Consider the following 23,858-nt stretch of genomic DNA (forward strand, 5'->3'; position numbering starts at 1 on the left):
TACTCTAAAGTTTTCTCCAAGAAGGTTTGGAGAAAGGGTTATCAGTGAGTTCCTTAAAGGGACCAATCTCTGCTTTGTCAATTTTGCTACACAAACATTTGGCAGATGTCCCAGACGTTCAGTCTTTTTGTCAGGCTTGAATTTAGTTCTTAATGTTCTTCAAGGAGTTCCGTTTGAACCCATGCATTCCATAGATATTAAGTTGTTATCTTGGAAAGTTTTATTTCTGGTTGCCATTTCTTCTGCTCATAGAGTTTCGGAGCTTTCAGCATTATAATGTGATTCGCCTTATCTTATCTTCCATTCTGATAAGGTGGTTTTACGTACCAAATCTGGTTTCCTTCCTAAGGTTGTTTCTAATAAGAATATTAATCAGGAAATTGTTGTTCCTTCATTATGTCCTAACCCTTCTTCTACAAAGGAGCGTATGTTGCATAACTTGGACGTGGTCCGTGCCCTGAAGTTTTACTTGCAGGCGACTAAGGATTTCCGTCAATCATCTTCATTATTCATGGTCTTTTCTGGAAAGCGTAGGGGTCAGAAAGCTACAGGTACCTCTCCTTTTTGGCTGAAGAGTATCATCCGTCTGGCGTATGAGACTGGTGGACAGCAGCCTCCTGAAAGAATTACGGCTCATTCTACTAGGGCTGTGGATTCCTCATGGGCATTTAAAAATTATGCTTCTGTTGAACAGATTTGCAAGGCTGCAACTTGGTCGTCTCTTCATACTTTTTCTAAATTTTACAAATTTGATACTTTTGCTTCTTCTGAAGCTGGTTTTGGGAGAAAGGTTCTTCAAGCAGTGGTGGCTTCCGTTTAGGTCCCTGTCTTGTCCCTCCCTTTTCATCCGTGTCCTGTAGCTTTGGTATTGTATCCCACAAGTAAGGACGAAATCTGTGAAATCGTCATATCTTGTAGAAGAAAAGGAAATTTATGCTTACCTGATAAATTTATTTCTATTACAAAGATATGACGAGTCCACGGATTTCATCCTTACTTGTGGGATATTAACCTCCTGCTATCAGGAAGTGGCAAAGAGCACCACAGCAGAGCTGTATATATAGCCCCTCCCCTTCCCCTCCACCCTCAGTCATTCTCTTTGCCTGTGTTATACTAGGAAGACATGGTAAAGTGAGGTGTTATTTTTAGTTTCTTCAATCAAGAAGTTTTTTATTTTAAATGGTACCGGTGCGTACTATTTTCCTCAGAGGGATATGGAAGAAGATTTCTGCCCTGAGGTTTGATGATCTTAGCATTTATAAATAAGATCCACGCTGGTTCCCACAAGACTTCTGAAGGTAACCATGAGACATCTTCAGTGTGGAGACCGGTTTCATGCTACAAGCAGCATTAAGGTACGTGCAGCCTTTTTTTCTGAGGAGACTTAGTGTATCAGAACTGGCTGGCATTATTTCCCTGTATGGGAATGGGGTAAGCAGTAAAACCTATTTTAATAAGAGGGGTGTTACTGGAGTCCCTATTTTATATTTATCAGTTGATATTTGGGCATTATGTGACATGGGAGACAATATAAAAAACGATGTTTTATGTTTTTTATTTTTGGCACTTAAAATTTATTGGTTTTATGCTTGAGTGTTATATTGTGTGTGTATTTTTACTTTAGTGCAAAACTGCATTTCCATGTGGTGCTGTTTTGTTTGGGCCTACTCTGACTTTTGACCTTAAGGGGCGGAGCCTATTTTGGCGCAATTTCTTCAGGCTTAGCAGCAGCAAACAGTACCTCGGTGGCTCCTGGACTGTGTAGCTGGTCTGAAGGGTTGGAAACTTGATTCGAAGTACCCTGGGGGCAGGTAGGCGCCACAGCAGAGCTGTGGCGAGGTGCAGAGTGTATTTTTATCTATCTTTTGACTACATGTTGCTATAAGTACTTCTAAAGCCTTATTTCTGCCCTTGCTTCTGGGTGCAGTTATTTTTGGATTAACCAACGATATTAAGTTAAATTTGGGAATGATTTAACGTTTTTTTGTGCATTTTGGAAAAATTGTTCACTTTTTCTTTTCTTAAAGGCACAGTACACGTTTTTCTAATGTTTATTTTATGCTATAAATAAGTGTTTAAACGACTTTTGTGGTATTACTAGTATGTTAAACATGTCTGACATTGAGGTTTCTCATTGTTCTATGTGTTTAGAAGCTATTGTGCAACCCCCTCTAACATTGTTTAACTTTTGTACTGAAAGGGCTTTACAATGTAAAAAGCATAGTTTAAATAAAGTAAGTGTGCCTAGGGATGATTCTCAGTCTGAAGAGAATTAGGATATGCCATCCAATTCTCCCCAAGTGTCACAACCTTTTATGCCCACACAAGCGACGTCTAGTACTTCTAGTGCGTCTAATTCCTTTACTCTGCAGGAGATGGCTGCAGTTATGTCAACTACCCTTACAGAGGTATTGTCTAAATTACCAGTGTTGCAGGGTAAACGCAGTAGGTCAAGTATTAATGTAAATACTGAATCCTCTGATGCTTTATTAGCTATTTCCGATGTTCCCTCACCGTGCTCTGAGTTGGGGATCAGGGAATTACTGTCTGAGGGTGAAATTTCTAATTCAGGGAATGTTTTGCCTCAGACAGATTCGGATGCTATGTCATTTAAATTTAAGCTTGAACACCTCCGCCTGTTGCTTAGGGAGGTTTTAGCAACTCTGGATGATTGTGATCCTATTGTGATTCCTCCAGAGAAATTGTGTGAAATGGATAAATATTTGGAAGTTCCTACTTACACTGATGTTTTTCCGGTTCCTAAGAGAATTTCGGAAATTATTAGTAAGGAATGGGATAGACCAGGTATACCGTTTTCTCCCTCTCCTAATTTTAAGAAAATGTTTCCTATATCAGATACCATTCGGCACTCATGGCAAACGGTCCCTAAGGTAGAGGGAGCTATATCTTCCCTAGCTAAGCGTACTACTAAGCGTACCTGCTTTCAAGGATCCTATGGATAACAAATTAGAGGGTCTACTAAAGAAATTATTTGTTAATCAGGGATTTCTTTTACAACCTATGGCTTGCATTGTTCCAGTAACTACTGCAGCAGCTTTTTGGTTTGAGGCTCTAGAAGAGTCTCTTAAGGTTGAGACTCCATTAGATGACATTCTAGATAGAATTAAGGCTCTTAAGCTAGCTAATTCTTTTATTACTGATGCCACTTTTCAAATTGCTAAATTAGCGGCAAAAAATGCAGGATTTGCTATTTTAGCACGTAGAGCATTGTGGCTCAAATCTTGGTCTGCTGATGCGTCATCAAAACATAAGCTTTTAGCTATTCCCTTTAAAGGTAAGACCCTTTTTGGGCCAGAATTGAAGGAGATCATTTCTGATATTACAGGAGTTAAGGGCCATGCCCTACCTCAGGATAGGTCGGTTAAAATGAGGGGTAAACAGCATAATTTTCGTTTTTTTCGGAACTTTAAAGGAGGACCCCCCGCTTCTTCTTCTTCCACAAAGCAGCATGAAGGGGTGGCCCCCGATCCGGGACCGGATCTAGTAGGGGGCAGACTTTCTTTCTTTGCTCAGGCTTGGGCAAGAGATGTTCAGGATTCTTGGGCACTAGAAATAGTGACCCACGGTTATCAATTGGAATTCAAGGATTTTCTCCCAAGAGGGAGATTTCATCTTTCAAAATTATCTGCAAACCAGATAAAGAGAGAGGCGTTCTTACGCTGTGTAAAAGACCTTTTTACTATGGGAGTAATCTGTCCTGTTCCAAAATTGGAACAGGGACAGGGGTTTTACTCAAACCTATTTGTGGTCCCCAGAAAAGAGGGAACGTACAGACCCATTGTGGACCTCAAGTGTCTAAACAAATTTCTAAGAGTTCCATCATTCAAGATGGAGACAATTCGAACGATTTTGCCAATGATCCAGGAGGGGGTCAATATATGACTACCGTGGATTTGAAGGATGCTTACCTTCATATTCCAATCCACAAAGATCATCATCGGTTTCTAAGGTTTGCCTTCTTGGACAAAAATGATCAGTTTGTGGCTCTTCCTTTCGGGTTTGCCACAGCACCCAGAATCTTCACAAAGGTTCTAGGGTCTCTTTTGGCGGTTCTCAGACCGCAAGGGATAGCGGTGGCGCCATATCTGGACGATATTCTGATTCAGGCGTCAACATGTCATCTGACAAAGTCTCACACGGACACAGTGTTGTCTTTTCTGAGAACTCACGGCTGCAAGGTGAACATAGAGAAGAGTTCACTTGTCCCACATACAAGGGTTCCTTTCTTGGGAACTCTGATAGACTCGGTAGCCATGAAAGTATTTCTGACGGAGGTTAGAAAATCAAAGATTTTGAATGCTTGCCGAGCACTTCGGTCCATTCCTCGGCCATCAGTGGCTCAGTGTATGGAGGTAATCGGATGAATAGTAGCGGCAATGGACATCGTTCCGTTTGCTCGCTTTCATCTCAGACCACTGCAACTGTGCATGCTCGGTCAGTGGAATGGGGATTATGCAGATTTATCTCCAAAGATAATTCTGGATCAAGAGACCAGAAACGCTCTTCTTTGGTGGTTGTCGCCAGATCATCTGTCCCAGGGGACTTGTTTCCGCAGACCCTCGTGGGTGATAGTGACAACAGATGCCAGCCTTCTGGGCTGGGGTGCTGTTTGGAACTCCCTGAAGGCTCAGGGTGTTTGGACTCGGGTGGAGTCTCTACTTCCAATCAATATTCTGGAACAGAGAACAATATTCAATGCGCTTCAGGCGTGACCTAAGTTGGCTTCGGCCAAATTCATCAGATTCCAGTCAGACAACATAATGACTGTGGCATATGTCAATCATCAGGGGGGAACAAGGAGTTCCTTAGCCATGATAGAAGTATTCAAGATAATCAGTTGAGCAGAGGCCCACTCTTGTCATCTGTCAGCGCTCTACATCCCAGGGGTAGAGAACTAGGAAGCAGATTTTCTAAGTCAACAGACTTTTTATCCGGGGGAGTGGGAACTTCACCCAGAGGTATTTGCCTCATTGATTCTCAGATGGGGCAGACCGGAATTGGATTTGATGGCATCTTGTCAGAATGTCAAGCTTCCAAGATACGGATCCCGGTCAAGGGATCCTCAGGCCGAACTGATAGATGCCTTGGCAGTACCTTGGTTGTTCAGCCTAGCTTATGTGTTTCCGCCGTTTCCTCTCCTCCCACGCGTGATTGCTCGAATCAAACAGGAGAGAGCTTCAGTGATCCTGATAGCGCCTGCGCAGGACTTGGTATGCGGATCTAGTGGACATGTCCTCTCTGCCACCGTGGAAACTTCCGTTGAGACAGGACCTTCTCATTCAAGGTCCTTTCCAACATCCAAATCTAATTTCTCTGCAACTGACTGTGTGGAGATTGAATGCTTAATTTTATCGAAGCGAGGATTCTCTGATTCAGTTATAAATACTTTGATACAGGCTAGAAAGCCTGTCACTAGAAAGATCTATCATAAGATATGGTGTAAATATCTTTATTGGTGTGAATCCAAGGGTTACTGATGGAGTAAAGTTAAGATTCCTAGGATTTTGTCTTTTCTCCAAGAAGGATTGGAGAAAGGGTTATCAGCAAGTTCCTTAAAGGGACAAATTTCAGCTTTGTCAATTCTGTTTCACAAACGTTTGGCAAATGTATCAGATGTTCAGTCTTTTTGTCAGGCTCTATCTAGAATTAAGCCTGTATTTAGACCTATTACTCCTCCCTGGAGTTTGAATTTAGTTCTTCGAGTTCTGCAAGGGGTTCCGTTTGAACCTATGCACTCCATAGATATTAAACTATTATCTTGGAAAGTTCTGTATTTGGTTGCTATTTCTTCTGCGCGAAGAGTTTCTGAGCTTTCAGCATTACAGTGTGATTCGCCTTATCTCATATTTCATTCTGATAAGGTGGTTTTACGTACCAAACCTGGGTTCCTTCCTAAGGTTGTTTCGAATAAGAATATTAATCAGGAAATTGGTGTTCCTTCTAAGTAGGAGCGTCTGTTACATAACTTGGACGTGGTCCGTGCCTTAAAGTTTTACTTACAGGCAACTAAGGATTTCCGTTAATCATCTTCATTATTCATTGTTTATTCTGGAAAGCGTAGGGGTCAGAAAGCTACGGCTACCTCTTTCTTTTTGGCTGAGAAGTATCATCCGCCTGGGATATGAGACCGGTGGACAGCAGCCTCCTGAAAGAATTACGGCTCATTCTACTAGGGCTGTGGCTTCCACATGGGCTTTTAAAAACAATGCATCTGTGGAACAGATTTGTAAGGCTGCGAATTGGTCGTCCCTTCACACTTTTTTTTTACAAATTTTACAAATTTGATACTTTTGCTTCTTCTGAGGCTATCTTTGGGAGAAAGGTTCTTCAAGCAGTGGTGCCTTCCGTTTAGGTTCCTGTCTTGTCCCACCCTTTCATCCGTGTCATATTGCTTTGGTATTGGTTTCCCACAAGTAAGGATGAAATCCGTGGACTCGTCATATCTTTGTAAAAGAAAACTAAATTTATGCTTACCTGATAAATTACTTTCTTTTACGATATGACGAGTCCACGGCCCTCCCTGTTATTTTAAGACAGGTTTATTTTATTTTTTGAAAACTTCAGTCACCGCTGCACCTTTTTAGCCCTTCCTTTTCTCTTCCTATAACCTTCGGCCGAATGACTGAGGGTGGAGGGGAAGGGGAGGGGCTATATATACAGCTCTGCTGTGGTGCTCTTTGCCACTTCCTGTTAGCAGGAGGTTAATATCCCACAAGTAAGGATGAAATCCGTGGACTCGTCATATCGTAAAAGAAAGTAATTTATCAGGTAAGCATAAATTTAGTTTTCTTCTACAATATGACGAGTCCACGGCCCTTCCTGTCATTTTTTAAGACAGGTATATATTATATTTTTGTTAAACTTTAGTCACCTCTGCACCTTTTGGCTTTTCCTTTATCTTCCTAACTTCGGTCGAATGACTGGAGGTGGAGGGAAGGGAGGAGCTATATATAGAGCTCTGCTGTGGTGCTCTTTGCCACTTCCTGTTAGCAGGAGGATAAATCCCACAAGTAAGGATGAAATCCGTGAACTCGTCATATCGTAGAAGAAATAAATTTATCAGGTAAGCATAAATTTCCTTTTTCATTATTTAAGACACTCTCAGCTATGGTTTGGCACTTTATGTATTTTTATAAAGTTTTAAATATATGTATTGTGCTTATATTTGCCATGATTCAGGTTTCAGTTTATTTCCTTTTGCAGACTGTCAGTTTTATATCTGGGAAATGCATTTTTTTTAGAATAAAATGTATTTCTTACCTAGGGTATAGTCTTTTCTCAATTGACATTTTAAATTCGCGTTCAGAATTAGTCTCGCAAGGGCGCAAAATGCTAAACTATATTGCGTCATTCTTGGCGCAAGATTTTTTGGCACAAAGTTACGTTCGATGATGCAAATTCGTCATTTCCGGCGTCTTAGTTAACGCCGATTTCCTTGCACAAGGTTGCATCTACAATGACGCGAGTGTGTCATTTCCTGAATGTTGTTAGCGCCAAAAATTTTTGTTTGCGTCGTGCGTCATACTTGCCGCCAAATAATTTCATTATTTAAAACCCCATTCCTATATGTCTCTTGCCTTTTTCTATATCATAGAGCTATGCTGTTTGCATTTTTTCCCCATCCCTGAAACTGCCATACAAGGAAATTGTTAATTTTGCTTTATATTTTGTTTTTTCTCTTACATTTGCAAGATGTCTCAATCTGATCCTGTCTCAGAAATCACTAATGGAACCCTGATTCCTTATAACAGTTCTACCAAAGCTAAGTGCATTTGTTGTAAACTTTAAAAAAGGGTATCCTTTGCCAGCAGTTAAATTGGAGTTTTGGGAAAAGATCCCCAAGGTTGATGGGGCTATTTCTACTCTTGCTAAACGTACTACTGTTCCTATGGAAGATAGTACTTCTTTTAAAGATCCTTTAGATAGGAACCTTGAATCTTTTCTAAAGAAAGCCTATTTATATTCAGGTCATCTTCTCAGGCCTGCAATTTCTTTGGCTGATGTTGCAGCTGCATCAACTTTTTGGTTGGAACATTTAGCACAACAAGAATTGGATTCCGATTTGTCTAGCATTGTTCGCTTGCTTCAACGTGCTAATCATTTTATTTGTGATGCCATTTTTGATATGAAAATTGATGTTAAATCTATGTTTTTAGCTAGAATAGCTTTGTGGCTTAACTCTTGGAATGCTGATATGACTTCTAAGTCTAGATTGCTATCTCATTCTTTTCAAGGTAATAAGTTATTTGGTTCTCCGTTGGATTTGATTATTTCAACTGTCACCTTTTTTGCCTCAGGATAAAAGACCTAAATCTTAAGCTTCTAACCGTTTTCGTTCCTTTCGAAAAATTAAGGAACAGAAACCCAATCCTTCCCCCAAGGAACCTGTTTCCATTTGGAAACCTTCTTCAGTTTGGAATAAATCCAAGCCTTTTAAGAAACCAAAGCCAGCCCCCAAGTCCGCATGAAGGTGCGGCCCTCATTTCAGCTCAACTGGTAGGAGGCAGATTAAGGTTTTTCAAGGATGTTTGGACAAATTCTATCCGAAATCAATGGATTCTGAGTATTGTCTCTCAGGGGTATTGAATAGGATTCAGAGTAAGATCTCCTTTAAGATGATTTTTTTTCTCTCACGCATACCAGCAAATCCGGTAAAGGCTCAGGCTTTCCTGAAGTGTGTTTCAGACCTGGAGCTTTCAGGGGTAATCATACCAGTTCAATTTTAGGAACAAGGTCTGGGGTTTTATTCAAATCTATCCATTGTCCCAAAGAAAGAAAATTCATTCAGACCAGTTCTGGATCAAAAATTAATTTTTGAATCGTTATGTAAGAGTGCCAACTTTCAAGATGGTGCCTATGCGGACTATTCTGCCTTTTGTTCAGCAAGGGCATTATATGTCCACAATAGACTTACAGGATGCATATCTTCATATTCCGATTTGTCCAGATCATTATCAATTTCTGAGATTCTCTTTTCTAGACAAGCATTACCAATTTGTCGCTCTTCCTTTTAGCCTAGCGACAGCTCCAAGAATCTTTTCAAAGGTTATCGGTGCCCTACTCTCTGTAATCAGAGAACGGGGTATTGCTGTGTTTCCTTATTTGGACTATATCTTGGTACTAGCTCAGTCTTTACATTCTGCAGGATCTCACACAAATCAACTAGTGTTGTTTCTTCGAGAACATGGTTGAAGGATCAATTTACCAAAAAGTTCTTTGATTCCTCAGACAAGGGTCACCTTTTTAGGTTTCCAGATAGATTCAGTGTCCATGACCCGGTCTCTAACAGACAAGAGACGTTTAAAATTGGTTTCAGCCCGTCGGAACCTTCAGTCTCAGCCATTCCCTTCAGTAGCTATGTGGATGGAAGTTTTAGGTCTCATGACTGCAGCATCGGACGCGATCCCCTTTGCTCGTTTTCACAGGAGACCTCTCCAGCTTTGTATGCTGAACCAATGGTGCAGGGATTATACAAGGATATCACAATTAATATCCTAAAATCCCAATGTTCGACTATCTCTGACTTGGTGGTTAGATCACCATCGTATAGTTCAAGGGGCCTCTTTTGTTTATCCAATCTTGACTGTGATCACAACAGATGCGAGTCTTTCAGGTTGGGGAGCTGTTTGGGGATCTCTGACAGCACAAGGGTTTGGAAATCTCAAGAGAAAAGATTACCAATCAATATTTTTGAACTCAGTGCTATTTTCAGGGCTCTTCAGATTTGGCCTCTGTTGAAGAGAGAACCGTTCATTTGTTTTCAGACAGACAATATCACAACTGTGGCATATGTCTATCAGGGTGGGACTCACAGTCCCTAAGCTATGAAAGAAGTATCTCAGATACTTGCTTGGGTGGAATCCATCTCCTGTCTGATTTCTGTGGTTCATATCCCAGGTATAGACAATTGGAAGGCGGAATGGCCTCACAGGTTTTGGTATGCAGATCTTGTTCGGATGTCCAGTTGCCAACCTTGGCCACTTTCATTAAGACCGGACCTTCTGTCTCAAGGTCCTTTTTTCCATCAGGATCTCAAATCATTAAATTTGAAGGTATGGAAATTGAACTCCCAGTGCTTAGTCATAAAGGTTTCTCTTACTCAGTGATTAATACTATGTTACAGGCTCGTAAATCTGTTTCTAGAAAGATTTATTATCGAGTTTGGAAGACTTATATTTCATGGTGTTCTTCTCATAAATTCTCTTGGCATTCTTTCAGAATTCCTAGAATTTTACAGTTTCTTCAGGATGTTTTGTATAAGGGTTTGTCTGCAAGTTCCTTGAAGGGACAAATCTCTGCTCTTTCTGTTTTATTACACAGAAAGATTGCTAAGCTTCCTGATATTCACTGTTTTGTATAGGCTTTGGTTTGTATCAAGTCTGTCATTAAATCAATCTCTCCTCCTTGGAGTCTTAATTTGGTTTTGAAGGCTTTACAGGCTCCTCCGTTTGAGCCTATGCATTTGGACATTAAACTACTTTCTTGGAAAGTGTTTTTCCTTTTGGCTATCTCTTCTGCTAGAAGAGTTTCTGAATTATCTGCTCTTTCTTGTGAGTCTCCTTTTCTGGTTATTCATCGGGATAAGGCGTTTTTGCGGACTTAATTTAAATTCTTACCTAAGGTTGTGAATTCTGACAACATTAATAGAGAAATTGTTGTCCCTTCCTTGTGTCCTAATCCTAAGAATTCTTTAGAGAGATCCTTACATTCTTTGGATGTTGTATGAGCTTTGAAATATTATGTTGAAGCTACTAAAGATTTCAGGAAGACTTCTAGTCTATTTGTTATATTTTCTGGTTCTAGGAAAGGTCAGAAGGCTTCTGCCGTTTCCTTGGCTTCGTGGTTAAAGCTTTTGATTCATCAAGCTTATTTGGAGTTGGGTCAAGCCCCGCCTCAGAGAATTACAGCTCATTCTTCTAGATCAGTCTCCACTTTGTGGGCTTTTAAGAATGAAGCTTCAGTTGATCAGATTTGCAAAGCAGCAACTTGGTCCTCTTTGCGTACATTTACTAAATTCTACCGTTTTGATGTATTTGCTTCTTTGGAAGCAGTTTTTGGTAGAAAAGTTTTTTAGGCAGCTGTTTCCGTTTTTTATTCCTCTGCTTATGTTTTAAGTTTTTCTTTTCATTTATGAGGATAAACTTATATTTTGGGTTGTGGATTAATTTTTTTCAGCGAAATTTGGCTGTTTTTATTTTTATCCCTCCCTCTCTCTAGTGAATCTTTTGTGTGGAGTTCCACATCTTGGGTATTGCTATCCCATACGTCACTAGCTCATGGACTCTTTCCAAATACATGAAAGAAAACATAATTTATGTAAGAACTTACCTGATAAATTCATTTCTTTCATATTGGCAAGAGTCCATGAGGCCCACCCTTTTTATGGTGGTTATGATTTTTTTGAATAAAGCACAATTATTTCCAAATTCCTTTTTTGATGCTTTTTACTCCTTTCTTTTTCACCCCACTACTTGGCTATTCATTAAACTGAATTGTGGGTGTGGTGAGGGGTGTATTTATAGGCATTTTGAGGTTTGGGAAACTTTGCCCCTGCTGGTAGGATTGTATATCCCATACGTCACTAGCTCATGGACTCTTGCCAATATGAAAGAAATTAATTTATCATGTAAGTTCTTGCATAAATTATGTTTTTCCCCTAGAATGTGCATGTAATGTCAGTTTGGTAAACATGAAGTGATATTATTCTATCCTACTCTACACAAACCAGAAATTGTGATTGAACTGTAATTTACTTTATTTTCAAAATATATTTACACAGCTTTTTGTATACAAATATTTTTTCATTATTTTCCAGGTACAGCACAAAAGTGTCCTCAATTCACTAATGTCTGGTGCACTGGCTGGAGCTGTGGCCAAAACAGCAGTTGCTCCACTGGACAGAACAAAAATCATATTTCAAGGTAAATATTATTCAATGACCACTATTTTTGTATATGTGTGTGTGTATATATGTATGTGTATATATGTATGTGTATATATATATATATATATATATATATATATATATATATATATATATATATATATATATATATATATATATATATATATATATATTGTATGGGAAGTAGAATGCAAATTTAACTAATACAGCTGCAAGCTTCCTGGTAATGGGTGCGCAAAACTTCAGTGCAATCTACAATACAATTAAACACACAATACTTGTATTAATTCTGAGAAATAAAAATCATATAAAATGAATATAAAATTAAAACACTGCCTATCCTCAGTATAAATTCCAAAATTTCACATATGAATAAATACATACATATATGTGTACTTGTAAGTGAGCGTTTCAACCAATATAATCTGCTACAATATAAAGATTTATATGAAATCCGGAGATCTATCAGAGATTAGCAATAGAGGCTTGTGCTCATGTCAAAATACATTTAAAGGATTACTTTCTGTTATAATTTTTCAGCTAAACAACTAACATATTAAAGTTAATAAACATTAATTAAAACCTACTGACCTATATTTTCTCCAAAACGAAGTTTCATAACGTTCTAAAAGTTATATCTTTTGTTCGCCGATGAGGTCACGTTATCCTGCCCACTATTTTCAGCACTGCATGTTCAAAATACTTAAACCAATAACTTTGTGTTTAAAGCGCCATTTTGAAACCTAGGTATTGTAAACGGATTGGTACAGAGCAAAGGATACCCACGGAGTGGGTTTGGAAAACAATTAAATTTGCAGACAAGATTTCTGATATACGGTAGAGATATGTTAATGAAATGCTATTGATAAAAAGCGTATTTGGGGTAGTTAGTTAGTAACAGGCATAGAAAATATTTACTTACAGTGGCCCTTTAAATTCATATGTGTATACTTTGGGTGGGAAAAACAGATAATTGGCTGCTATGAATGAACCTTCCAGTAGGCGGAAGAACCCTTTCTAGGTAATCCCTTAAAATAAAAAGTGTTAAAAGTAGAGTGCTGGAAGGAATTCAGCGCCAATTAGTGTGCCCACAAAAAATATATTTTGTCAAATTAGGAGTTTTTTAGTCAAATAATATCGCAATAATAATGGCGATGGTCTTAAATTGAAAGATAACAGTACTAGTAACTGTAGTAATTTTTCTTTTATCAAATAAGAACCTAAAGCTAATAATGGTGATAGTTCCAAATTGCAGAAAAGTAACAGCAGTAGTAATCCAAAATTGCGAGATGAGATGGTAAGTCTTAGCAGTTTGAGGGTTTTCTAAACAGTTGATATCCACTAAGGCTTATATATACTACTTACTAGACACCCCCCCCCAATTGTATGAGGTAAGTGTGAGACGTGATCAGGTCGATTTCCAAAAGATGCTGTGAATGCTGAATGGGTTAGTTTTGGTACCAAGCTCCGCCCCTGTTGTGTCCAAACCGATATTCACCCAACTTCAGTAAGACAATCGTCTCCAGACAAAAGGAAAGATTGGCATACAAATAGTCTCCCCAGTAGGTTGCCCAATATCTCGTACTGTTCTTGGGACTCGGGCCCTCCCTCTGAAAGCTACAGATAATAAACCACCGCAAAAAAAAAGAAAAGAAAACTAACCGTGTAATATAAAATAAAAATAAATAACCGCTCACCTCAGAGTTAACGTCTGAGGTGAACGGTTATTTATTTTTATTTTATATTACACGGTTAGTTTTCTTTTCTTTTTTTTCGCGGTAAAGACTGGGAATTAAGCACTCTTTTAATAAATACAGAACACTCGTAATTGATACAATATAAAAAATAATTGATTTATTATGCACAAATCTGAACCAGAACCCTGGCAGGAAATGTCATAAAGAACACAAGAAAACTAATCATACATAATGTAAAAAGACTAGAACAATATCTAGACTATAAAAAAGGACCGGCCCTTGTGACTAACCAGACTTGATGGAAAGCTAGCTATACCTTTTAGCTGTAACTGCCATAAGTAGTAAAAAGGAAGGCTGTTCTAAATGGGTGATCAGACCAATTGTCAGTTAAAGTGATAAACTGAATTACCCATCAAAGAGAACAGTCACTACCTGGACACAACATAAAGCAAATTAGGCACCTATTTTGTGTGTAAAAGCATCACAAAAAGTATATAACGTAAAGTGCACAAAATTGTCAATTTGCGAAAAAACAGTATATGTTAACCGCTACTAAACATAACAATGTTACAATGCAAATACATCTAGCAAAGAGATTTAGGTATGATCCAGTTGTCAGACAACTTATAAAACAGTTCATTCAAGGGCAGTTCATTATGAAGTGTACCAAAAATTCTTTTAGAACTGTCATGAAGCAAAGGTTGTAAAAGTGTTGAAGTAAAGCCAGTACATTTGGATATGCAGCAAATTTTTAAACAGTCAGAGGACTCTGATACATTAGAGCAGGGGTGGGCAGACTTTTTTAAGGTAAGGGCTACCTCTAATTTTATTCCAAGTGACGTGGTCACCTAACAAAAAAAAAACACCAGTCACTGGCTGAGAATTGTATTTTTGCATCAAATAGGACCTGCTGGCTGAAAATTGTATTTCTTTCATGTAATTGGCAAGAGTCCATGAGCTAGTGACGTATGGGATATACAATCCTACCAGGAGGGGCAAAGTTTCCCAAACCTCAAAATGCCTATAAAAATGGTTTTGCTATCTGCTATATGTGGATGGGTGTCTTTTGGTAAGTATGTTTTTTATTACTTAAGACACCTCAGCTATGGTTTGGCACTTTATGCATTTATTTAAAGTTCTAAATATATGTATTGTACTTATATTTGCCATGAGTCAGGTTCACGTATTTCCTTCTGCAGACTGTCAGTTTCATATTTGGCAAATATAAACATCTTTCAAAGAATTTTTTTTCTTACCTGGGGTTTAGTCTTTTTTCAATTGACTACTTCTTGCAAATTGCGGGCGGCATTAGGCCCGCGGGTGCATCAAATGCTAAACTTTATTGCGTCATTCTTGGCGCGGAAAAATATGTCTATGACGCCACATCGTCATTTCCGGCGTCATACTTGACGCCGAGACCTTTCACACGGTTGCGTCATTAGTGACGCGAGTGTGTCATTTCCGGTTATTTTTGGCGCCAAACTTTTTCATTATTTCAATACCCTATTGATGTTTGCCGCTTGCTTTTTTTCTCTATCAGAGGCCTATGCTATTTGCATTTTTTTCCATTCCTGAAACTGTCATATAAGGAAATAGATAATTTTGCTTTATATGTTGTTTTTTCTCTTACATTTTGCAAGATGTCTCAATCTGATCCTGCCTCAGAAGTTTCTGCTGGAACATTGCTGCCTGACATCGGTTCTACCAAAGCTAAGTGCATTTGTTGTAAAATTGTTGAAATTATTTCGCTGAATGTCATTTGTAATAGTTGTCATGATAAACTTTTACATGCAGATAGTGTATCCATCAGTAATAGTACATTGCCAGTTGCAGTTCCTTCAACTTCTAATGTGCATGATATACCTGTAAATTTTAAAGAATTTGTTTGATTCTATCTTGAAGGCTTTGTCTGCATTTCCACCTTTTAATAAACGTAAAAGGTCTTTTAAATCTTCTCATTTAGTTGATGAAATTTCAAATGACCAACAACATAATAATTTATCCTCTTCTGATGAGGATCTATCTGATACAGAAGATCCTTCCTCAGACATTGACACTGACAAATCTACTTATTTATTTAAAATAGAGTATATGTGTTCTTTATTAAAAGAAGTCTTAATTACTTTGGATATTGAGGTAACCAGTCCTCTTGACGTTCAGTCTAAACGTTTAAATGCTGTTTTTAAACCTCCTGTGGTTTCTCCAGGGGTTTTTCCTATTCCTGAGGCTATTTCTGATATGATTTCTAAGGAATGGAATAAGCCAGGTACTTCTTTTATTCCTTCTTCAAGGTTTAAAAAAAAATTGTATCCTTTACCAGCAAAATCTATAGAGTTTTGGGAAAAAAATCCCCAAAGTTGATGGGGCTATTTCTACTCTTGCTAAACGTACCACTATTCCTATGGAATATAGTACTTCCTTTAAGGATCCTTTAGATAGGAAGCTTGAATCTTATCTAAGGAAGGCCTATTTATATTCAGGTCATCTTCTTAGACCTGCTATTTCTTTGGCTGATGTTGCGGCTGCATCAACCTTCTGGTTGGAGAATTTAGTGCAACAGGAATTGGATTCTGACTTATCTAGCATCATTCGCTTACTGCAATATGCTAATCATTTCATTTGTGATGCCATTTTTTATATTATCAAAATTGATGTTATATCCATGTCTTTAGCTATATTAGCTAGAAGAGCTTTGTGGCTTAAATCTTGGAATGCTGATATGACATCTAAATCTAGATTACTATCTCTTTCTTTCCAAGGTAATAATTTATTTGGTTCTCAGTTGGATTCTATTATTTCAACTTTCACTGGGGGAAAGGGAGTTTTTCTGCCTCAGGATAAAAAAACCTAAGGGTAAATCTAAGGCTTCTAATCGTTTTCGTTCCTTTCATCAGAATAAGGACAAAAACTTAATCCTCCCCCCAAGGAATCTGCTTCCAATTGGAAGCCTTCCTCAAATTGGAATAAATCCAAGCCATTTAGGAAACCAAAGTCAGCCCCTAAGTCCACATGAAGGTGCGGCCCTAATTCCAGCTCAGCTGGTAGTGAGCAGATTAAGGTTTTTCAAGGATATTTGGATAAAATCTGTCCAAAATCAATGGATTCAGAGCATTGTCTCTCAAGGGTATCGAATAGGATTCAGAGTAAGACCTCCTGTGAGAAGATTTTTTCTCTCACGTATCCCAACAAATCCAGTAAAAGCTTAGGCTTTCCTGAAGTGTGTTTCAGACCTGGAGTCTTCAGGGGTAATCATGCCAGTTCCTCTTCAGGAACAAGGTTTGGGGTTTTATTCAAATCTATTCATTGTCCCAAAGAAGGAAAATTTATTCAGACCAGTTCTGGATCTAAAAATTTTGAATCGTTATGTAAGAGTACCAACTTTCAAGATGGTGACTATAAGGACTATTCTGCCTTTTGTTCAGCGAGGAGATTATATGTCCACAATAGACTTGCAGGATGCATACCTTCATATTCCGATTCATCCAGAACATTATCAGTTTCTGAGATTCTCTTTTCTAAACAAGCATTACCAATTTGTTGCTCTTCCATTTGGCCTAGCAACAGCTCCAAGAATCTTTTCGAAGGTTCTGGGTGCCCTACTATTTGTAATCAGAGAACAGGGTATTGCGGTGTTTCCTTATTTGGACGATATCTTGGTACTAGCTCAGTCTTTACGTACTGCAGAATCTCACTCAAATCAACTAGTGTTGTTTCTTCGGAAACATGGAGGATCAATTTACCAAAAAGTTTATTGATTCCTCAGACAAGGGTCACCTTTTTAGGCTTCCAGGTAGATTCAGTGTCCATGACTCTGTCTCTAACAGACAAGAGACGTTTAAAATTGGTTGCAGCCTGCCGGGAACCTTCAGTCTCAGTCATTCCCTTCAGTGGCTATGTGCATGGAAGTTTTAGGTCTCATGACTGCAGCACCGGACGCAATCCCCTTTGCTCGTTTTCACATGAGACCTCTACAGCTTTGTATGCTGATTCAATGGTGCAGGGATTATACAAAGATATCACAATTAATATCCTTAAATCCCGATGTAATACACTCTCTGACATGGTGGATAGATCACCATCGTTTAGTTCAAGGGGCTTCATTTATTCGGCCAACCTGGACTGTGATCACAGGTTGGGGAGCTGTTTGGGGATCTCTGATAGCACAAGGGGTTTGGAAATCTCAAGAGGCGAGATTACCAATAAATATTTTAGAACTCCGTGCAATTCTCAGAGCTCTTTAGTTTTGGCCTCTGTTAAAGAGAGAACCTTTCATTTGTTTTCAGACAGACAATATCACAACAGTGGCATATGTCAATCATCAGGGTGGGACTCAGTCCCCAAGCTATGAAAGAAGTATCTTGGATACTTACTTGGGCGGAATCCAGCTCCTGTCTAATCTCTGCGGTACATATCCCAGGTGTAGACAATTGGGAGGCGGATTATCTCAGCAGTCAGACTTTACATCCAGGGTAGTGGTCTCTCTATCCAGAAATATTTTCTCAGATTGTTCAGATGTGGGGTCTTCCAGAGAGAGATCTCATGGCCTCTCATCTAAACAAGAAACTTCCCAGATACCTGTCCAGGTCCAGGGATGTTCAGGCGGAAGCAGTGGATGGGCTGACACTTCCTTGGTGTTATCATCCTGCTTACATTTTCCCGCCTCTAGTTCTCCTTCCAAGAGTGATCTCCAAAATCATCATGGAACAATCATTTGTGTTACTGGTGGCTCCAGCATGGCCACACAGGTTTTGGTATGCGGATCTGGTTCGGATGTCCAGTTGCCCGCCTTGGCCACTTCCGTTACGGCCAGACCTACTATCTCAAGGTCCGTTTTTCCATCAGGATCTCAAATCGTTAAATGTGAAGGTATGGAAATTGAACGCTTAGTACTAAGTCATAGAGGTTTCTCTGACTCAGTGATTAATACTATGTTACAAGCTTGTAAATCTGTCTCTAGAAAGATTTATTATTGAGTTTGGAAGACTTACATTTCATGGTGTTCTTCTCATAAATTCTCCTGGCATTCTTTTAGAATTCCTAGAATTTTACATTTTCTTCAGGATGGTTTGGATAAGGGTTTGTCTGCAAGTTCCTTGAAAGGACAAATCTCCGCTCTTTCTGTTTTATTTCACAGAAAGATTGCTCTACTTCCTGATATACACTGTTTTGTACAGGCTTTAGTTCGTATTAAGCCTGTTATTAAATCAATTTCTCCTCCTTGGAGTCTTAATTTGGTTCGGAAAGCTTTACAAGCTTCTCCATTTTAACCGATGCATTCTTTGGACATTAAACTACTTTCTTGGAAAGTGTTGTTCCTTTTGACCATCTCTTCTGCTAGAAGAGTTTCTGAGCTATCTGCTCTTTCTTGTGAGTCTCCTTTTCTGATTTTTCATCAGGATAAGGCAGTTTTGCGGGCTTCTTTTCAATTTTTACCTAAGGTTGTGAATTCTAACAACATTAGTAGAGAAATTGTTGTCCCTTCCTTGTGTCCTAATCATAAGAATTCTTTGGAAAGATCCTTACATTCTTTGGATGTCGTAAGAGCTTTGAAATATTATGTGGAAGCTACTAAAGATTTCAGGAAGACTTCCAGTCTATTTGTTTTATTTTCTGGTCCTAGGAAAGGTCAGAAGGCTTCTGCTATTTCCTTGGCTTCTTGGTTGAAACTTTTGATTCATCAAGCTTATTTGGAGTCGGGTCAGGCCCTGCCTCAGAGAATTACAGCTCATTCTACTAGATCAGTCTCCACTTCATGGGCTTTTAAGAATGAAGCTCCAGTTGATCAGATTTGCAAAGCGGCAACTTGGTCCTCTTTGCGTACATTCACTAAATTCTACCGTTTTGATGTATTTGCTTCTTCGGAAGCAGTTTTTGGTAGAAAAGTTCTTCAGGCAGCTGTTTCAGTTTGATTCTTCTGCTTTTGATTTAAGTTTTTTTCTTTCAATTATGAAAATAAACTTATTTTTTTTTGGGTTGTGGATTATTTTTTTCAGCGAAATATGGCTGTTTTTTATTTTAGTCCCTCCCTCTCTAGTGACTCTTGAGTGGAGATCCACATCTTGGGTATTGCTATCCCATACGTCACTAGCTCATGGACTCTTGCCAATTACATGAAAGAAAACATAATTTATGTAAGAACTTACCTGATAAATTCATTTCTTTCATATTGGCAAGAGTCCATGAGGCCCACCCTTTTTATGGTGGTTATGATTTTTTGTATAAAGCACAATTATTTCCAAATTTCCTTTGTTGATGCTTTCTACTCCTTTATCACCCCACTGCTTGGCTATTCGTTAAACTGAATTGTGGGTGTGGTGAGGGGTGTATTTATAGGCATTTTGAGGTTTGGGAAACTTTGCCCCTCCTGGTAGGATTGTATATCCCATACGTCACTAGCTCATGGACTCTTGCCAATATGAAAGAAATTAATGTATCAGTTATCAGGTATCTTACATAAATTATGTTTTTTTCCACAAATACAGATTTAAAAATCAGCCGCGCTCTTTACTAACTGCGAGAGCTCTCTCTTTCTGTCACGCTGGGACCATCAAGCAACCTTATCTGTGTACTGCGCCTGCGTATGAATAAAGTAGTCTCACAATCAAGATGGCTGGAGTCTAGGGCTAACGGAGTAGTCAAGCCTGGAACACATGGGCAACCCACAGCTCAGGTACAACAATGACAATGAACTATTCTCAGCCAATCATAGACAGAGTCATTCTACAAAGTAATTTTATTGGCTGGACGCCATGTCAGGTTGATTAGCGGGAAGGTCCTGTTGGCTGCTCTCAATCTGTCCGCTACTAGTTGTTGACTACTGCAAATAGTTGGGACAGTGACAGCGGCAGGCTCTGTAGTGCTTACACAGCAACCAGAGACTGGTATAGCAGCAACAGCACTGACCTGCACAATTTGTTGACAACAAATTCTGGGGACAGAAAGCTGCATAAACTAGCACAAAGTATAGCTGATATTAGTGTGTCAGAGAAAGTATCAAAGAGCAGCATCAAAGCCTGGTACAGAGTAAGTAAAAGAACCTTAGGAGTAGTAACAGACCCTGGGAAAAAAAGCAACACCAGACCATTCACCCAGCAGAGCCTGGTGACAAGTAATGGAGGACAGAACTAGAAAGTAGCAGCAGAATATCAGACAGAGCAGGACCTGGAACTGCCAAACCCAGGGATACTGAGCAGCATCTCAGCCTGGCGCATGAAGAGTCTGTGTACTATGGACTGACAGCTCTTGAGACAAAAAGTAGGAGAGTTTGGGACAGGCAGTAACCAAAGCTGGAGCAGCGAGTTCATCTACAGCCGCGGCACACATGCTGAAGTACACATACCGCCGTTATAGACTCATAGCCGATTTCAAAAGTCTGCATAAGAGAAACATTTCTCATACATCTACGGTGACAAGGCTCTTCACTCTAGATGTGTGAGAAATCTTTCTCTTATTATGCATACTTTTGAAATCTTCCATGCGGTCACCTCAAAATTCACTCGAGGTCCACTGGGAGACCGCAATCTACCTCTTGCCCACCCCTCCATTAGAGGGTACTCCCTCTTTACCTAAAGCTAATGCCTGTTCAGATTGTGAGGAGGCCACGGTATACCCGCCTGCTCAATTATGTTCCATATGCCTTGATAAAGTAATCTTATCAAAGAAAGCTAATATGTTTAGTACTACTGAGCCTTCTACCTCTGAGGAGTCTACGTCCTGTGAGGTGCGCACCCTACACTCATCTCCTAATACACATGCAGCTTCCCGTAGCACTCCTATTCCCCCATCTGGAAGGTTCCTTTTTCCGCCAGACTTTACTGAACAGTTACAGACGGCGGTGTCTGCGGCCTTTAGTGCTTTACCTCGCACTGCTAAGCGAAAGGTAAAATATTGCTATCCTTCCCAGGGGTCATCTACTAGCTTATTGGATTTATCTGGTACAAGATTATCCGATGATGAAGACGCCTCTGATACTTCAGAGGATGCTCTTTCTGGGTCGGAATTTGCTGCCTCTAAGCCTCCAGCTGCAGAGGAACCAGACTTTAGATTTAGGATTGAACACTTACGCTTTCTGCTAAAGGAAGTTTTGGCTACTTTAGAGCTTCCAGAACCTAAGTTACCTGATGAATCTTGTATTCCTACAAGGTCTACGAGGACAGGGTTGTGCCACAGACTTTCCCGGTTCTCGTAAAGATGGCTAACATTATTAAGAATGAATGGGAGAGACTCGGTTCTTTTTCCCCTTCTTCCTTTAAGAAATTGTTCCCAGTTCTGGACTCTCAGTTGGAGTTGTGGGGTTCCGTCCCAAAAGTAGATGGTGCTATTTCCACACTTGCTAATCGCACTACTATCCCATTTGAGGAAAGTTCGTCGTTTAAAGAGCCCATGGATAAGAAGCTGGAAACTATATATTAAGAAAAATGTTTCAGCATATGGGATATTTGTTCCAACCGGCAGCGGTGGTTCCTGCGGTTGCGGGAGCAGCTACCTACTGGTGTGACGCATTATCTGAGTTGATCGAGGTGGAGGGTCCCCTAGACACGATCCAGGAAAGAATTAGGGCCTTAAGGGTAGCTAATTTTATTTGTGATGCAGATATGCAGATTATTTGCCTGAACGCCAAGACTTCAGGTTTTTCTGTGCTAGCCCGTAGGGCATTCTTGCTGAAATCTTGGTCTGCGGATATGACTTCGAAGTCTAGACTACTTTCCCTCCCATTCAAGGGGAAGATTCTTTTTGGTCCAGGCCTGGACTCTATCATATCCACGGTTACTGGAGGCAAAGGTGCCTTTTTACCACAGGATAAGAAGAACAAACCTACGGGACAAGGTCCAAACTTTCGTTCCTTTTGTTCGGACAAATCCCAATGTCAGCAGCCCTCTGCAAAGCCGGAACAGTCCAAGGGAACTTGAAAACCTCCTCAGTCGTAGAATAAATCCAAGCAGAAAAAAAAGCCTGTCAAGTCAGTCGGCATGAAGGGGCGGCCCCCGATCCGGCTTCGGATCTGGTAGGGGGCAGACTGTCACTCTTTTCAATTTGAGTTCCTGGACCAGAATTTCCAGTTTATTGCACTTCCGTCTGGTCTAGCTACTGCTCCAAGAGTTTTTACGAAGGTTCTGGGGGCTCTGCTTGCAGTGGCCAGAACCAGAGGGATTGCAGTGGCGCCATACTTTGACGATATTTTGGTCCAAGCATCGTTCTGTCGTCTGGCAGAGGACCATTCGAAAGCACTTCTTTCTCTTCTTCGATCTCATGGATGGAAGATAAACTTAGAAAAGAGTTCTCTCATTCCCTGTACCAGGGTGGAATTCCTAGGTACTATAATAGACTCCATATCCATGAGGATATTTCTTACAGTCCAGAGACGTTACAAGCCAACTTCCAATTGTCTTCCCCTTCAGACCTCCTTCAGGCCATCTGTGGCTCGGTGTATGGAGGTAATTGGACTCATGGTGTCCTGCATAGACATAATCCCCTTTGCAAGATTCCATCTAAGACCTCTTCGGCTGTGCATGCTGAGACAGTGGAACGGCAATCATTCAGATCTGTCTCAACAGATTTCTCTGGACAGCCGGTCGAGAGAATCGCTCTCCCAGTGGCATTTTCCAGATCACTTGTCCCAAGGGACGTCCTTCTTGAGACCATTCTGGGAGATTGACTACGGACGCGAGTCTCACAGGATGGGGAGCTTTCTAGGGTGCCAGGAAGGCTCAGGGCCTATGGACTCAAGAGGAATCCCTCCTCCCTATCAACATCTTGGAACTTCGAGCAATTTTCAATGCTCTGAAGTCTTGGCCCCTTCTGGGTTAGGCCCAGTTTATCAGATTCCAATCGGACAATATAACCTCTGTGGCTCAACCATCAGGTGGGAACGAGGTGCTCCCTAGCAATGAAGGAAGTATCTCGGATTCTGGAATGGGCGGAGGCCCACAACTGCTCACTTTCAGCGATCCAGGTATAGACAACTGGGAAGCGGATTTTCTCAGCAGACAATCTTTTCATCCAGGGGAATGGTCTCTCCATCCTGAGGTGTTTGTGGAGATTTGCAGCAGATGGGGAACACCGGAGATGAATCTCATGGCGTCCCGGCTCAATTCCAAGCTACCCTGATATGGGTCGCGGTCCAGGGATCCTCAGGCGGAGCTAATAGATGCATTAGCAGGGCCTTGGAGATTCAGTCTGATCTACATTTTCCCACCATTACCACTTCTACCATGCATGCTGGCCCGCATCAAGCA

General features: G+C 40.1%; 1 protein-coding gene across 1 annotated transcript in view; it reads left to right on the plus strand.

Annotated features, from left to right (window-relative positions):
- Positions 1-23,858, plus strand: part of SLC25A42 (solute carrier family 25 member 42) — a 428,471-nt gene that overhangs the window by 68,041 nt on the left and 336,572 nt on the right. Inside the window, exon 3 of the mRNA XM_053702913.1 lies at positions 11,837-11,942. Within this exon, the coding sequence (XP_053558888.1) occupies positions 11,837-11,942 (106 nt within the window). The remainder of the gene's footprint in view (positions 1-11,836; positions 11,943-23,858) is intronic.

The sequence above is a fragment of the Bombina bombina genome, chromosome 2, assembly GCF_027579735.1.
Source record: "Bombina bombina isolate aBomBom1 chromosome 2, aBomBom1.pri, whole genome shotgun sequence".
NCBI classification, from domain to species: domain Eukaryota; kingdom Metazoa; phylum Chordata; class Amphibia; order Anura; family Bombinatoridae; genus Bombina; species Bombina bombina.